We start from the raw sequence: 18,852 nt of genomic DNA, 5'->3' as shown, positions 1-18,852 counted from the left end.
GGTTATTAGAGTGGTATTTGACTCTTCAAATATTTTTTGTACCCTTTCCATATAGATTTGCATGAACTATGCATTATAAGAATTCGCCTTATAAATGGGTGTATTATTACAAGCATCGCAATTGGTAGGAACGTTTCACGTGACCTTCAACCTTTTTGCACATCGCACTGCAAAAAGGGGTGCAACAAAAATGTACTGTAACACATTTTAACGACTAACACCTGTGTCGCTTTCTTATGATTCAAATAATGCACTTGATCTTTCATAATAAAAGTAAATGCCGGTTGCTCATACAGCACAGCACTTATAGATCTAAAGAAACCTTGCGTGCACTCCCTGCATTCACAATCTTGCACTCGGCTCCATGTGTTATTGGGGCAATTCCATAGGTTGGTGGACATGAGCTCAATGTGTCTTTGTACTGTATAGCCCATCTAAACCGTAACGTGAGTAACCACTTTATCTGCACCCCTAGTAAAAACCATGTGTTCTTCATTTCTTGAATTATATACAAATTTGTCTCCCTAATATACTTCTTTGAAATGGATATAATAAACTTTCATAAAAGCCTTGTATGAGGACACTTTTCACGTATGTGCACTTTTCATTTTATGCATGTCCAAATCATGTAACATGAGTAACCGACACATTTCAAAGATTTGCCAGGAGCATAATGAAATTTCCCAAGTTTTGTTTTTATACAAAGGATAGTCAGACTGCGTACTATGTTGTGATAAAGAGATGTTTAGTTCCTATCAATAATAATGGAGTTACAGCTCCAAGTATGAGTCAAGGTGTCTCCAAATGTAATGTGGGTAACCGTGGAATAGCCCATTTGTATTTTTCTTGCAAATATCGTTGGGCGACAGAGAAGTCCTTCATAAGAGGAGTCGAATAAAATCATCACTTTAAAGGCTGTATATATAATCTGAATCATTTTATTTTGCAAAGCATAACATGTTCATTTGCACATAATACTTGAAAGAGAGGCAAGAAAGCACATGAATGAAATAACATAAAATACCTTATTACAACGTTAACATTGCACCCCGCAGTTGTAGACACTGTTATGAAGCTCTCAGAGAACGAATGCACCTCAAAATTACAAGTGAAGTTTATCAATTTTCAGTCTTTATTTCACCCCTTACGTGAATAACTTTCCACATTCTGTAAAACAATAAATATTATTAGCCATAAATAAAAGACCGCTATGAAGGAAGTAATTTTCTTTACTTCATTCTGATAAGTTGAAAAACTTGAGGCCCGAAATAAGTTTCCGGCCTGCTGACGAAAGTCAATAAGAACTTTAACGTGTAAAAAAAAAAAATCAGACATGAAATTGTACTGACAGTTCAAGTAAAAAACAAGTGCACTGCCTTTTATCTAACACTGTCAGATGCATTTATAATTTCCATAGAAACACAAGTACGTGAACTTTGTACAAAAAGTGCTAGACTAATGTATGATTTCTATAAAAATTTGTCCTTCCAAATTCAAAAGGGAACTTCAGCCTGATGTCAAGTCTGTTATAAAAAAGCAGAAAATTAAAAAAAGACATAATACAGGTAAGAGTTAAGGTTTGGCTAAATGCATCGATGTCGCATACGGTGAAAAGCTAGCCCTGTTTGTCAGGTGTTACAAATTCCATAAAATTCCATTTTCTCAAAAACTTGAAAATGGTTGTATTTGTGCATTGAAGATATTGTCAAGAACACAGTTTCCTACACAATCAGTCATCTTTCACCCTCTTTAAAAATGGAATTTATATTACTTGACATATAGGGCATAAAAGTTCCATATATCTATGTTTTCTCTAACCTTCATGTTTTTCGAAATTTTCTGCAATTACAGTAAACTTGGCGTCAGTTTGGACTTCACGTTTATTGTAGCATTACTATCATTTGATCACTTCATTTCTTAACTTAATAGGAATGGAACATTTGGGCCCTGTTTACAAAGAGTTGCAATTGATCTGATCATTTTCAACTATGGAAAACCAACAATGCCATAAATTCTTTATACAAAAAAATAAACATATCTCTTTGGAAACGGGAGCAAGATGATTTGTCAATAAAAATTTAAATAAAACAATGATGCATGCATGAGTATAAGTCATTGTATATACGTTAGAAAACAGCTTGAACAAACATATGCATTCTAGATTTTGGCGTTACCAGCTTCCAGTAGCTGTGATTGAATGATCATAACTCAGTAAGATGGTGCCCTAGTTGAACATGTAAAGCAGCTACTGCCAAGAAGCTCCTCTTGTGGATTCTTTCGATGATAATAATGCTACAATCATGCAGGGCAATTCCATAAAGTATTAACCTTTTTGTACATCCGACCCCCTTACCCCCCTCCCCATCCATACTGCTATTCACGAACTGGGCGGCCATCTTACAAAGAGTTACGATTGATCCGATCAACCTCAACTATATGGAAACCCATCAATGTCATAATTTCTCTTCAGAAAATTTGCACATGTCTTTTGTAAACAAAGAGAAGCACACTGAACTGTCAAGAAAGAAATGGATGTAGGTAAATACATCATATCTATTAAATATTGTGAACAAACATGCATTTTAGATGTTGACATTGCTGACTTTCCATAGTTGTGGTTGCTTGGATCAATCGTAACTCTTTGTAAGACGGGGCCCTGCTCAAGCCATGATAATTCCAGAGCATTACAATTTTTTTCTTATGAACTAGAAAACAGACCAATAATTTTAGGGCCCCGTCTTACAAAGAGCTACAATTGATCCAATCAATCATAACTCTATGGAAATCCATCAGTGTCATAATTTTTTTTCTACAGGAAATTTGCAAAATGTCCTTTGTAAAGAAAGGAGATCACACCGAATTGTCAAGAAATTAATGAATTTATGGATATGCATTCATATCTAGAATTTTCTAAAATAAACATGCATTTTAGATGTTGACTTTGCTGGCTTTCCATAGTTGCGATCGATTGGATCAATCGTATCTCTTTGTAAGACGGGGCCTGATAGGTCCCATGCATCTATACAGGATCCGTCATACATATTTTATGGAATTGCCCATCAGGACAATAACATTTCTTACGAAAACAATATGAACACATATTTCTACTATGGTTTAGAATGGAATGAATATCAGAAGTATGTACAATAACAACACGCATCAAACTTTGACGGTTGTTTCGAACATGCAAGCCAAAACCAGCTCTAAACTTGTCTATTTCTTTCCAGTTCCCTGAAGTTTACATTCAAATTTGAAATCACCGTCCACCGAATGAGTAAAGATATAAAAATAAATAAATTTTCTTTTAAATTTGATCTTGTTTTGCATTTCTACTCAAAAATACTGATTTCTGAAATAAAAACACTACATTTCCACAATATAACTAATCTTATTTGGCTGACATATTCAAAGGTGATTATTCTTGCAAGAATTAAAAATTTCATATTAAATTATAATGAATCCATGATCTTTTTCCATTATCAAATTTGACAATTACCTAAAGAAAGTTACATGAATCAGTTTTGCTAATTATTTGTAAAGAGAAAATTCAAATTGCAGCAATGTAAGATAAGATTTTTGTTATCATTATAGGAATACATTTTTTAATTGGTGTAAAGTACTCTGCCTTTCCCTCACTTAAGCTTATCTTTCTTCTATCCAAGCCTTTTCCAACTTCTTCATATTTACAATTTGGTCCATACCATGAAACATGAAAAACAGGAAAACAAAATAAATATATATATGGAAAACGGTGATTAAATGAAATACTGATGTGTACACAAAAAATATCACATTCAATCTTTTAAAGTCTACAGTAAACATATATATAACACATTGCTACGCAACTTATACAGTCACTATAGTCAAGCTTTGATAATTGTTCCATCATTAGAACATGTTAAGAGGCATATTGTTCTTCAGAAATAAACATTAATTGATCTGTACAAATAAACATATTACAGTTCATAAAAGGCAGAGATTTACAAAAGGCATGCGTCGCTTGCCATTCCTTCCGGCATTCCATTGCACGTTTGTTAATACCTTATGACAAGAGATTTATAATATATATACATTGCATCGAGTGGTTTTTTTGAGAAAAAAAATATTGCACTAGAAGATAAATTATATTGCACAAAGCTAGTCAGTTAGGAGTTTCACTTAACAGATGTTCTGCTAAGATTCCACTCACATGCTAATCTTCTTGTAAATTGCACTTTCCCACAAACTTTAGTCTACAATTTAAGCTCAGTATGCCACTAAACAACTACAGAATTATGAAATGTCAATGAGTGAAAAAGTAAGGAGTTTAATTGCAGTGCATTATTAAAAATATAACATTTCCCAACCAGAAAATTGCATAAAAATCAGATGCATAAAAACAAAAGTGATATCTTTGTAATCGCTAGGATTGGCAATATAAACTCTTGATCAATCTCTCACGTTTTTCCTTACTTTGTTGTAATTCATACCACTTGTCCATTATACTATATAGCACAGTATCAAACAAAGATTATATTTACAATTTCGTAAGTCACAACTGAATGCAATTGCACTTCCCCTTGAAACATATGCACACAGAAATAGTAAATCACAAAATAAATAATAATAATTCAACCACTACTAATGATATACTATCACGATTTTGATCATATCTCTAAATTCTGTACATGTTTTAAGTTGTTTCTACAACCTATTTCATACATCAAAAACCTATATACATATACTGTATACAAACTAGTTGATAATAATGAACTACATTTTGTTCATACAAGATGGATCTGCAAATCACATTCTGGCACTTCGGATACCTTGTTGATTCAGCCAGTGTCTAATATTTCCTTGAGAGTACAATAAGCTGTCTTGCGGACGCCTTGAGTTCCGCAAGGTCTATCCCGCTGGCACTTGGTATAGGCTGCTCACTAAGCCAATGATCTGCCTTCGCAGCCAGAAGTTCCCATTCATTAAAGAACGAGGCACAGTTATGCTCCAGCCAGACGAGAGCCAGTGCGGTCGCCCAGAGCCGTTGCTGCTGGGATTCGTCGGGCGATAGATGCCGCATCTCCTTCCGAAGCTGCTGCACGGCGGCAAACCTCTCCCGCCTTCTCCGACTGGGACTGAAGTTGGCGGCCGTCACACTATCAAGTTTCTTTGGTAAAGGTATGCCTCTCATTGCGGCTGCGCCGGATGGAGTCGGGGAGAGGGAGCGAACACTCGCGAGAGATTCTGGTCTGTGGTTGGCTGCTTTAAGGGTGTTTGAGTCCTGGCGGACCGTTCCGTTGGTTGGCCGAGCTGGATGGGCATCCTCTGGAGAAGAAGTCGACTTTACAGTTATGTACCCACTCTCAGGCTGTGATAAAGACTCTGAAACAACACTAGCATTATCTGGTGGACTAACTCCAGCCGATGCATCGTTGCCTGGAGCCTCAGGACTCCACTTGGAGCTCTCAACACTAGACTCTACATCAGGTGTCTGAAGACTACTACCTTGGGAGCTACCGGTGTAAAAAGTTCTCAAGCGCGGTCCGGCCAGCGGACTTCTTGCGCTTGGTATCATGGCTTCGTAGTTCACAGGCACATCACAGAACAGACAGGCACGTCGTAACTTTTCCAGTGGGATATCGATGGCTTCCGCAAGCTCAAAGTCCAACTCCCATGCTCCGGAAGCTAGTTGGAGATTGACTAAGGCATGGAGCTCAACGCATTCCATGCTGAGGGTTCGTCCCACACAGCACTCCGTCACATCAACGGCGCGGAATAGAGGGCGCTTCGATGGGGTGTTGCTGAGTCTTGAGCGTAGTCGATTGAGACGAGACCCGAGCTGCCAGGAGCGTGGTTTTGATGAAGGATTCATTCCATATTGTTTCTCAAAAGACCCTGGTGAAACAATGAAAGATTTTCAGAATTGAATTTGTATTGTCTTGATAATGAAAACTGAGAGTTTGAAATTAGTGAGCACCAAAAGACAATGTGCATCTATTCGCTTCCAAAGAGCATAAACTCACTGCAAAAAAGTAATAACTATAGTGCTCTACTAACCTGTAATAGACAACTCGATAAAAGGCTATATAATGTAAATATATCATTACTAAACCTTCAAAATGAAAAAAAGAGATCAAAATGTGTAAATCTGCCAAGGTTTCCCCTGTCCAAAGAAATATATGTTTGATTTCACTCATCTCCAGGGTCCCGTCTTACAAGGAGTTGCAATTGATCCGATCAATCGCAACTATGGAAAGTTCAAAATATTTGACGTATATTCATACATTCACTGTTTTCTTGACAAATCAGTATGATTCTCTTTGTTTTCAATGGACATTTCCTGAAGAAAAAATTATGACAATGATGGATTTCCATATATTTGAGTTTGATTGGATCAATCGTAATTCTTTGTAAGACGGGGCCCTGATCCAGAACCTACAGATTTAAACTAACTTCCTTTTGCAAAAATCCACTTTCATTCATTTAATACCAGTCTTAAAATAGCCTGTTTTGTAAAATCAAGTAATATCATGTAACCTTTGGCCTGTAACACTAAGCTTAGCAATCATCGTAGATGACCAGGTGCATGTTTCATAAAGCTGTTCATAAGTTAAGAACGACTGGTGAACCTTTCTTCGGAACTAAATAATCACCAATGAACATTTAATGGTCAATATCGTTTACCACAAGAAATGATCACCAGCCATTACGATCTTACGATCAGCTTTATGAAACGGCCCCCAGGTCCGTGATTGTATGATGCAAACCATTGTACACCTGGTGGGTGTTTCATAAAGCTGTTTGTAAGTTAAGAGCGACTTTAAGAACAACTGGTGAACCTTTCTTACGCTCTAAATAATCGCCAATGAACATTTAATGGTCAATATCATTTACCACAAGAAAGGATCACCAGTCGTTCTCAAAGTTGCTCTTAACTTACAATTGGCTTCATGAAACGGCCCCCCAGGTCCATGATTATATGATGCAAACCATTGTACACCTGTATTTCTAAAATATTTGGAAGTGGGGTACATGACTAAAATGGGCCAAGGGGCCATTGTTAAGAGTTGTGATATAATCAAATCAAACTCAAATTGTGATCGATCTGAACCTCTACCTTTTTAACCAAATAAATTTAGATCAACTATCGATCGCAATTTGAAAGGAATCACACATAGCTGTTTGTATGACTGTTGAACGTTTCATGAAAGGACTTGTCGGACATTTTATCTGACAAAGTATGTTATCCGACAGTTAACATAGTAGCAGTGCTTCTCAGCCAATCAAAATCAAGGAAAGTTGTCAGATTTAACAATTTGGCCAATGGCAAATGAAACATTCTCCTGAATTTTTAATGTGGGATAAAATTGTCAAACATTAATGAATTATTTTCAAGAAGGCGAAAATAGAGTGGAATGGATTTATGATGTAAACAGTACAAAATAGATGGTTTTAAAGAATCATTCAAAAGCTACATGTATATGTTAAAGTCCCCAGTTTTGTTTAATCAGTTTTTGTTTTCATTTTCCTGAATTTCAATGTCTTTTTTTTTAATTTCAAATCATTTCTGACCTGACAAAACTGTGTTTTCTGTGAAATCTGTGTTCTTCCTGCATTTCAAGATTTTGTTGTTTACTCCATCGTGGAAAACTGGGGACTTTAAGCTATAGGAATATGAGACTTACATGCATAGAAGTCTCCACTACACTGAGATGACCACGGCGAATGGGGACCCAGACCCAGGGGAGGTCCAGGGGGGTCCAGGGGCTGACCGTCTAGACCTGCAGGCATAGGAACCGGTTGAGAGGGGAGTGAACTGGGGGACTCTGATCGCCCTATAGGGGTGGGAGAGGGGTGATGATGCAACGTGGGTGTGGGTGGGGTTGAGGGGGGGATGGGGTGGGTGAGAGCAGGATGGATGCAGAAATATTCAGTTTGAGCAAAATGATTCGGTGCAGAATCAGAACAGAAGAATAGGAATGGCATGGACAGAAAGGCAAGAATATATTCAAAGTGGGAGATACAATACATGAAGCACGTGGAAGTATTGTTAATGCAGAAAATAGTTGACACATATATGCGAACAAGCATAGTGAGTATTGAGAAAGAGTTGAAATTTGAATAAAGACACAAGAAAAATAAAAAGAATGGGTCGGGATGGGACAGGAATAACCCCATGGATTTGAGATGGTGTACGTGAGTGGAGAAACATGTTGGTTGTATAAGAATGATTTATGTGGAAAGACCATGAAAGAAAAGGGATTAGGTAGTTGATTAAAAATGGAGGGGTTATGCAGGAGGTTGAGGTTGTTTGAATGAGTTTAGGATGGTGAAGGACAATGAATAAAAAAGGTTGAGTTGTTCAGAAATTAACTCACGGGTATAATAAAGGGGGAGAAGTGGTATAGAAGTAATAAAGGTTGTAGATAAAAATTGGGTGAAGAGTAAATAGAAAAGAAAACAGATATAGAGCATAGCGGGGGGGGGGGGGGGGGGGGGGGGAGGGGGGGGGGAGCGGAAAGGGGTAAACAGTTAAAAGCAAAGATTGACACATTTTGAATTTCAGAAATATGCCATGAAGTTTGAAAGAGATTTAAAATGAATTTTTAAGAGATTAAAAGCCAAGATTTACAAATTTTGAATTTCAGAAATATGCCATGAAGTTTGAAAGAGATTTAAAATGAATTTTTAAGAGATTAAAAGCAAAGATTTACACATTTTGAATTTCAGAAATATGCCATTAAGTTTGAAAGAGATTTAAAATGAATTTTTAAGAGATTAAAAGCAAAGATTAACACATTTTGAATTTCAGAAATATGCCATGGAGTTTGAAAGAGATTTAAATGAATTTGAATCAGTTGGAAAACCACAGAGTGGACTTTCAGTATGAAGAGTGATTTTGTTTGAAACATTCCAACAATTTAGTAGAAAAAAAAGTTTGATTAGGCATTCAAAATTAGTGTTTTGTGTGATAGAGAAATGTTTAGAAAATACAATCAAAGCACATGAATGAGAGAATTAGTGAAGGCAAAGAAATGCAGGATAATGGATTTTAATTGAGCAAATTCAAAGAATGTTAGAGGACGAATTCAGGATTGGAGTTTGGTAAAGGGGTAAAAGAAAAAGCATAGAAATAATACAACATGTGAGTATATATATAAGCCATCAAAAAGCTCATGCATCCATAAGAAACAGAAAAAGTTTATAAACTCTCACAAAAATTATGAAACTAGGAGATTTTTGAACATAATATAATTGTTTGAAGTGCAGCTTTGTGCAATTTGATTGAAATACATATTTTTTTGCAAAGAAAATTAAATTGAGGAAGTGCTTTTGGAAGTTGTCACAATATGCATTTTTTAATTCAATTAATATTTCAATTGTATAAACAAGCCTTGAGTGATTAGAGTTAAAGAGTATGGGGTCATTTCATGAGAAAGATTTATAGAATAAAATTTAAAACAACAAACCTTTGTTTTGTATTTACTTCCAGATGGATTACTTCCTAAACTTGACTTTAACTTACTTATTCTTGCTCCATCCATCCATCCATCTATCTATCTATCTATATGTATATATCTATCTACATGTATCTATCTATCTGTCTATATGTCTGTCTATCTATCTATCTGTCTATATGTCTGTCTATCTATCTGTCTATCTATCTGTCTATATGTCTGTCTATCTATCTGTCTATATGTCTGTCTATCTATCTATCTGTCTATATGTCTGTCTATCTATCTATCTATCTGTCTATCTATCTATCTATCTATCTATCTATCTATCTATCTATCTATCTATCTATCTGTCTATATGTCTGTCTATCTATCTATCTATCTATCTATCTATCTATCTATCTATCTATCTATCTATCTATCTGCCTGTCTATCTATATATCTATCTGTCTATATGTCTGTCTATATGTCTGTCTATCTATCTATCTATCTGTCTATATGTCTGTCTATATGTCTATCTATCTATCTATCTATCTATCTATCTATCTATCTATCTATCTATCTATCTATCTATCTATCTATCTATCTATCTATCTATCTATCTATCTATCTATCTATCTATCTATCTATCTACCTACCTACCTACCTACCTACCTACCTACCTACCTACCTACCTACCTACCCCACCCCATCCCTCTGACCATCAACAGTGTAGGTTATAGGTACTGGGACACAACATATGCTCCTGCAACATTTGCTCCGGTCTTACTATCTCAGAGGGCATAGGGTTAGAGTTAGGATTGTAATGAGAGTTTTTTGTTCAGAATAATGTCAAGATAAGGATTAGGGTTTATTTAGTTTTGGATGTTAGATATATATGCCTTAACAGGCAGATTTTCCATCGGAGCAATTGTCGCCGGAGCAAATGTCATTGAACCATAGGTAGATTGTACATCAAAAGAACAAAATCAATGGGGAAACAGCTTAGAAGACATTTGTGTACGTAACCGACAAGAGATAAATATGTTAGTTAACCACGGAAAACAGAAGATGGAAATGAGGAAATGAACTACATGTATAATTATCATGAACAAGTAGGTGATAAAATATGACCGAATGGTATTAAGGTCAATCCTGGAAATGAGTGTTACAACTTATTTCTCCTTTTTTCAATTAAAAAACCTAATTGCAAAGTGAAACCTTGTAAATAGCTGACCAGAAAGAGCAACAAATGGTGCTTTCAAACTGGATGAAAAAGTCAGTTTTCTTTTAATAAAACACGATTAAAAAAAATCATGATTAAATTCTTAAATGAGAGGATTATTCTAACCGTAACCGGAGGAGAAGGCCTCGTCTTCAGAATCGGTGAACGATGAAGAATACTGTTTGCCCATCATGTTATAACCCCAGAATCTAGCCGCCCGTCGCTGGAAAGGATGTGCCGCCTTCGGCTGACTTGGCATAATCTATAACAATCAATTAAAAAGTTATGTCAAAAATAAAAGATAGATTCATAAAGTTCTTATCAAAAAGGACGATCTGAATTGAGGGTTGATATTCACTTAGACTACAAACAGTTGGTCTACTGCTCATTTAGTCTAATGTCCAGATGGTCTAATTTCCACTTGGTCAACTTAAAACTTTCTACTTTGTCAAATGAATCTTTGGTTTATAAACAGGTTATTTAATCATCATATAGACTAATTGGTATATCATAAAAAGAATATAGCCATAACTGTAAAAAGAGAAAATATACAAATCAGGTTTAGACCAATTGGCAATTTACTGTCTAATCAAAAGTTGACATCTGACAGGTCAAATCAGAAAAAAGTATCCTTGGTTTTAATTGGATTATAAGTAAGTTGTCTGACCGTTATTATGGTAATTGTTGGAAAAGGAAAACTTATCAGTGCTGACAAATTTCACAAAATGGTCCGCTGAAGTATTTTGAACAGAAAATTCCAATGAAAGACAGAAATGTAACAACTTACCACAACTGGTGATGGGAGAGGTTCTAATGTCTCTAGGTCTAATGAAACAAATGCTGTATGACGACAGATCACATGACTAGCTTGACTTAGATCCACCATCTTGCTTCGGAGCTTGAAGATGTCGTCCGACGGTTGATGGACTGGAAACAAATAAAGTAGTTCTTTAAGGTGAATTCCAACCTTGAGTTACAATCAAATAATCACACAGACCAACTCATGCACTCACCAACACATTCACTCACTTACCGACCCACCCACCCATCCACCCACCTACCCACTCACTCACCCACACAACAATTTACACACACTTACTCATTCACTCAACCAACCAACCAACCCACTAACTCACTAGCTTGACCCACTAACTCACCCACTCCCTCACTCACCCACCCACTCGCTCACCCAACCACTCTCATAGTCACTCACCCACCCATCTACCCACACACACACACACCAACCCACTCACCCACATACACACCCACTCAATCAATCATGTGAAATGAGAAGTCCATGCCTGTAATCAAACATTAATGTGTTCTTCTTTCACGTCTCTCGCTTAAATCAAACATTCCTCCAGGTTCGTGAACATTGAATAACTTTTGTCATTCTTCCATGAAGCATTTCTCAACAAGAAGTGAACAGCTAAAAAAAATGGTCAATGTTTGAATGACCAACTGTCATCAACTATATGCTGAATCAATTTCTCCTTGTGTTAATTGGATGCATGAACATTATACCAGGTAATACAAAATATTTTTGTAGACACTGTATAACTCAGAAATCCAGTGGTATGCAAGTATTAACTATGACCTCTTGATTTTCAAATATTGCTTTAAAAAATTAAAACCTGCTCCTTGCAGAAACGAAGGGAGTATTCCATGAAGAGGTATGTCGGTTTACTTCACTAACATTGTTACAAGCTACTGAAAACCCTCCATCAGATTAACTGTGAGTAAATTTAGTCAGTGAAAATACTGACAAAACTGACTTTACTGACTTTAAGAAACACTCCCCAGGTGGTTTGTAACCTATGCAAATGACGGAATTCAGTATATATTACCATCATCCATGATGTGTCCCATACTCTGTATATCATAATCCATAAGCAGACATCCTGCTGCTAACTGGTGTATCGTCTCTTCCCACGCATCGTCGTCCTCTGTCGGTCCCCTCCACTCGCCCGACACCAAGGTAGTAATATCAAAAGGCACCTCACACCGTATGGGCCGTCCACAAAACAGCCCCGTCACGATCACGCACCCCTGCCCGGACCGATTGGCAATGTTGATCAGCTCGCCGTCGTCCATCAAGACGGCATTGCTCAGCGACATCTGGACGTCGGCATCGAAGAGCTCCTCGCCTTTGGCATCGATGTAGTCGTCCCAAGCCGGACTGGCGGGCTCGAAGTCGAAGCTGTTGAGGTGGGATCGGTCGTGACGCTGGCCACTCGTGTGACGTCTTCGTCCGTTCAGCTGACTTTCTGATTGTCTGGTATTTGAAGAAGTGAAAAAAGGACCATGATTTAACAATATTCGATCATACCTTAAGTATCGAATTCACTAAATATTACATATTAGAAAGCCAAGATCCCTCCTGCATTATCTGATATCAATCACATGAAGTGTATCTTAATCCGGGGGGGGGGGGGGGTACTCGAATTATAACATAATACCTATGTGCCACGCCAACTCAAAAATAGCGGGGTTTGGGACTAAATCTTGGTCTTAAAACGGGGGTCTCAGGAAGGGCTCTTGGATCAACGATTGCTAAAAATGCAATGCTCTGGAACGGACTAGATAAAAAATGGGGGTCTCCGGAACTCATTAGATCGTAGGCGCAAAACCCGCACGCGTCTTGCTAGATTCATATCGGGCCAGTGCAAGTTAGCTGCGGGCGCAGGGAGCTCTCTGGAGCGAGAAATCATAAATTTGAGGGTTTCCAGAACGGGAAAAAATTGGAATTTCTATGGCTTTCGAATTGGTGATGCTCTGGATCGGAAATTTAGGCTGAAAATGGGTCTCAACCGCAGTACATACGTATCATACATTTATACTGAGTACCCCCCCCGGATCTTAATATATGAGTGAGTATTAAAACAATTTGAAGGAAAGGCTCTCCAAGTCATTTGTTCTTCTAATTTAATGAAAAAATTACATTTCTAGAGAGTTTATTTATGTTCCTAAATATACAACACCTTGAATATATAAAGAGCTAGACATAAAAAAGTTCCACTAATAATGATGATTATTATTGCTTTATTATTATTTTATTATCATTATCATCATTATTGCATTGACGCCCAATGGCGACAATGCATTGTTCTTGTTCCGTATTCCTATTCCGTCGTCTTCTTCTTCTTCTTCCACCAAATCCCATTTGTTTAACACATGGTTTTTGTTAGCTCTACCCTGGCTCCGTCCCTCATCCAAATTCATCCAAACTTTGTAGACACGTCGTCCAGCATCCCTAGTTGTGCACCTCGTCTTCCATTTTCCAAAATCACTGATGCATGACCATCAAGGCGCCATTTTGTAAATTTCAAGTCCATTTGCATATCATTACTAATCTCGTCCTAACTCCCGCATCCTGCATGCTACAGACTTCTAACAAATTGCTATAGATAGTCAAAGAGTTGCTCCATCATTTGCGACGTATAACCTGACCTTAAAAATGCCATCTTCATGCCTTAAATTCAAATCCGATATAGCCTTCCTTCAAAAACTTCATATTTATTGAAATGTAAAGTAAAAAAATCGTAAAATGGCCATAACTTTCTTGTTTTTATTCAATTCGAGTTTATATATTTAGGAATTGATACTAGCAACATATCATACTTACGACATAGTTTTCACGCATCATTGATCTTCCGGCATTGAAATAGCGCCCTCTAAAGTTTCAAAAACGCTTACCTTTGAATGCTTCTCATTGCGTCATGCATGGCCAAACCCGTACCTTTTTTTAGATTTAGGGTGTTCAAGATATGCGCTTTCATGCCATTCAGAAAAATATATACCTTACCACTGACGAAATATCTGAAAAATGCTCCCGAAAATCAGCAAAATACGCAAAAATGCACTATACTGCCAGCACAACTTCAACTTGCTCTTATTTCCTTATTATGGAAGCTTATCCTTTCTAACTTGGCAGATATGAGTATTGATATATACTTTAACCGTTCGTCAACCTTTTGGGACAGAAACTGACATAGAGCTGACGTCAGCTTAAAATTATTGTGAAAAACTGTCATTTTTAATGTCTTTCTTTATATGGCATTTACTTCCGGTCTATTGCTTGCGCACAAATAAAAGTGGTATCAATGTCACCGCATTAAAATGCTCTTTCCAGTGATACCAAATACGACATAGGTTACAACAGAAAATTTCAAGATAAGCCAATATGAACACCTGGTATACTAGTCACAATGCACAAATATCAACAACAGAATTGTACACAATGTCTATGGGATCTGTTTCACGCAAAAACGAACTTAACCTATGGGGGGCCATATGGTCTAAAATGGTTGACTCGAGAATGTAGCTTCCTATGGGGCGCAAAATGTACCAAAATGCAATTTGATTAACATGTAATTTTTGTTAGTCCTCCCCTGCCTCTGCTCCTTATCTAAATTCATTCCGATTTGGTAGACATGTTGTTTATGATGCATTATTGTGTACCTTATATTTCATTTTCTAAAATCATTCATGCATGGCAGTGCATGCGCCTTTTTTGAGTGAGTGACATCATCACCTCTCTCATTTGGATGTAACTGGATCGTTCATATTTTCAGGGTATGCTTATTGTATCATTTCACATAATCCACATGTGTTGTACGCATCAGTGACCATTACCTTTACAAAATAGTGAGTGAGTGACGTCATCAACTTTCTCATTTGGATGTAACTGGCTCGTTCATATAACTATTTTGTTAAAAATAAGTGAAACTTTGAAATGTCATAACTTTTTTATTTTACATCCGATTTTGATGAAATTTTCAGCATTGTGCTTGTCTGATTTTTCCCTATTGATTCAAATCAACATTTTTATGTGGTGGACTTGACCTCTAAATCAGAAACGTCAATGCATGCACATCGTAATGAAACGATTGCAGTTCTAGTTGCATTGACGCCCAATGGCGACAATGTATTGTTCTTGTTCCGTATTCCTATTCCGTCGTCTTCTTCTTCTTCTGCTTCTTCCACAAAATCCCATTTGTTTAACACATGGTTTTTGTTAGCTCTACCCTGGCTCCGTCCCTCATTCAAATTCATCCAAACTTTGTAGACATGTTGTCCAGCATCCCTAGTTGTGCACCTCGTCTTCCATTTTCCAAAATCACTCATGCATGACCATCAAGGCGCCATTTTGTAAATTTCAAGTCCATTTGCATACCATTACTAATCTCGTCCTAACTCCCGCATCCTGCATGCTACAAACTTCTAACAAATTCCTATAGATAGTCAAAGAGTTGCTCCATCATTTGCGACGTATCACCTGACCTTCAAAATGCCATCTTCATGCCCTAAATTCAAATCCGAAATAGCCTTCCTTCAAAAACTTCATATTTATTGAAATGTAAAGTCAAAAAATCCTAAAATGGCCATAACTTTCTTGTTTTTATTCAATTCGAGCTAATATTTTCAGGAATTATTACAGGCAACATATCATACTTACGAGTTAGTTTTCACGCATCATTGACCTTCCGGTATTGAAATAGCGCCCTCTAAAGTTTCAAAAACGCTTACGTTTGAATGCTCCTCATTGCGTCATGCATGGCCAAACCCGTACCCTTTTTTAGATTTAGGGTGTTCAAGATATGCCCTTTCATGCCATTTAGAAAAATATATACCTTACAGCTGACGAAATATCTGAAAAATGCTCCCGGAAATCAGCAAAATACGCAAAAATGCACTATAATGCCAGCACAACTTGAACTTGCTGTTATTTCCTTATTTTTGAAGTTTATCCTTTCTAACTTGGCAGATATGAGTATTGATATATACTTCAACCGTTCGTTAACCTTTTGTGACAGAAACTGACATAGAGCTGACGTCAGCTCAAAATTATTGTGCAAAACTGTCATTTTTAATGTCTTTCTTTATATGGCATTTACTTCCGGTCTATTGCTTGCGCACAAATAAAAGTGGTATCAATGTCACCGCATTGGAATGCCCTATCCAGTGATACCAAATACGACATAGGTTACAACAGAAAATTTCAAGATAAGCCAATCTGAACACATGGTATACTACTTACAATGCACACATTATCAACAACAGAATTGCACACAATGTCTATGGCATAACGTATTATGCATGCACATCGTTCTGCTATGTACTTTACACTGAGTTACGTTAATGAACTGTCAGGGAAATGTGTATGCTTATTCATATTACTCTTTGTGTCTTTCTCTCCCTTCTCTCTCTTTTTTTTGAGCGGCCATATGGTCTAAAAATGGGCCAATGGACGAAATCCTTTTGACTTGAGAATGTAACTTCCTATGGAGGGCAAAATGTACCAAAACCCACTTTGATTAACATGTAATTTTTGTTAGTCCTCCCCTGCCTCCGCTCCTCATCCAAATTCATTCCGATTTGGTAGACATGTTGTCCATGATGCATTATTGTGTACCTCTTTTTTCATTTTCTAAAATCATTAATGCATGACAGTGCATGCACCATTTGGAGTGAGTGACATCATCATCTCTCTCATGTGGATGTAACTGGCTCGTTCATATAACTCTTTTGTTAAAAATAAGCGAAACTTTGAAATGTCATTACTTTCTTTTTTTTACATCCGATTTTGATGAAATTTTCAGCATTGTGCTTGTCTGATTTTTCCCTATTGATTCAAATCAACATTTTTATGAGGTGGACTTGACCTCTAAATCAGACACGTCAATGCATGCACATCGTAATGAAACGATTGCAGTTCTAGTTGTTATTATTATTATCATTATTATTGTTATTATCATCATTATTATTATTATCATTATGATCATCATCACTGTTATTTTCATTATTATTGTTATCATTATCATAAGCACAAAACTACAATACATTCTTAGTAAGATATCAAATCTCATCAGTGAGAACCTCTCTGCAGCGAAGAATAAAACATCGTGCATTGGCTGAATTGGCAATTCCCTCGATAGAAAAATCATATATATGCAAGATTGAAATTATCCTTGAGACGAGCGAAAAACATCTCTCAGCGTAAGGAATAATGAGTTAAAAGGCATTGAGACTGTTTCAAGAAACACTATAATTACACACCTCTATAATTTGTTCCATATTGTCCATAATTACATAATTATAAAAGAAACATAATTGTAAAAGAAAAATATTTCTAGGAAAGCTCGCACTGATTTTCTAGTTGTTTACAATAAAAGCAGATTTGCTTGAAGTTTTATATGACATGATTATATGCACGCAGCTTCCTCATATACTTAAATGCATTTTAGTTTCTTCAATCCATGAACTACAATACTACACATGATTAAATACGTTACATTTGCATTACATTACATGTATTACATTATCTTTTCTCTCTCTTCTATTTCTTCTTTTTTGTGATGAAATTCTATGCATTTACTTCAAATCATGCTAAGTTACCTTTCAAATTCATATCTTAAATGCATAACAAATGGGCTGCGTCAAAGAAATTATAATATCAATACAAAATAAATCAGTACTAAGAATAATCCACATTAGAAGCAAGTGAGATATTACTGATATCATATTTATCGTCAAAATAAGACCTTATTGAGGAAAAAAAGTATTGACAATTCATAGAACAATGGAAAGCTAATGAGCTACAAAATGATACAACATTTTTCAAGCATTTTCACCACTTGCCAGCTTAGAAAAATGATTTGCTTGAGAAAAAAAATGGAAAAAAATCTAACTTACCTCCGGTCTGCTGCATCTAAGGTATTGAGCAATCTTTGTAATGAAGTTGGATCTGCAGCGAGGGAATTATCGGGCATGGAGACCGCCCTCGTTCGCCTCGACGTTGAAAGGTCTTGAACTCGCTGTTGGACCTGTCAAACAAATCAATTATAAGGGTGTATATTTTCAACAGACTGAAGTATATAAATTCAGGTTTACATACATTAGCAATGTATTGTAAAAAGCCCCATGTCTGATAATAAGTCTTTGAGTTTCTAATGATTTCAACGCAGACCTGCCAACCTCTGGGAATGAAAAAGTGTATTCTGTGATAAAAAAGTGTATTTTTCCCCCAAAAAGTGTATTTCATAATAAAATGCATGGCGCACTCGCTCATCGCGGCACTCAAGCTGCATGCAAGCTAAAATGCGCACTGCTCTTGCAGATAAAACAAAACAAAAAACATTTAAACATGTGTATATCTCACCCTGGTTTTAACAAAATGATTGAAAAAAAAACAAGTTACCTGAAATTACATTG

General features: G+C 36.5%; 1 protein-coding gene across 2 annotated transcripts; it reads right to left on the bottom strand.

The window, feature by feature from the left end:
- Positions 1–928: 928 nt before the first annotated feature.
- Positions 929–18,459, bottom strand: LOC129276869 (von Willebrand factor A domain-containing protein 5B1-like). Of its 2 annotated transcripts, none has more exons than XM_064109281.1 (6): positions 18,334–18,459; positions 12,486–12,913; positions 11,426–11,565; positions 10,765–10,900; positions 7,665–7,814; positions 929–5,874 (listed from the first exon to the last, which is right to left on the bottom strand). In XM_064109281.1, exons 1-6 carry the CDS (start codon positions 18,408–18,410, stop codon positions 4,829–4,831), a joined length of 1,977 nt encoding a protein of 658 aa, XP_063965351.1. In that variant the 5' UTR covers positions 18,411–18,459; the 3' UTR covers positions 929–4,828. The 2 variants fall into 2 exon arrangements, with proteins under 2 accessions (XP_063965351.1, XP_063965352.1); XM_064109282.1 differs by having other exon boundaries at positions 7,665–7,760.
- Positions 18,460–18,852: the final 393 nt, after the last annotated feature.

This window comes from Lytechinus pictus, chromosome 14 (genome assembly GCF_037042905.1).
Source record: "Lytechinus pictus isolate F3 Inbred chromosome 14, Lp3.0, whole genome shotgun sequence".
In the NCBI taxonomy this organism is placed as follows: Eukaryota; Metazoa; Echinodermata; class Echinoidea; order Temnopleuroida; family Toxopneustidae; genus Lytechinus; species Lytechinus pictus.
This window is presented reverse-complemented; position numbering and strand designations above follow the sequence as displayed.

Coding starts and splice junctions, on each gene's coding strand:
- LOC129276869 (XM_064109281.1), bottom strand. CDS start 18,410: ATGCCCGATAATTCCCTCGCTGCAGATCCAACTTCATTACAAAGATTG. Junction 7,815..10,764: donor GGCCTTCTCCTCCGGTTACG/GTTAGAATAATC, acceptor CCACCCCTATAG/GGCGATCAGAGTCCCCCAGT. Junction 5,875..7,664: donor TAGTGGAGACTTCTATGCAT/GTAAGTCTCATA, acceptor TTGTTTCACCAG/GGTCTTTTGAGAAACAATAT.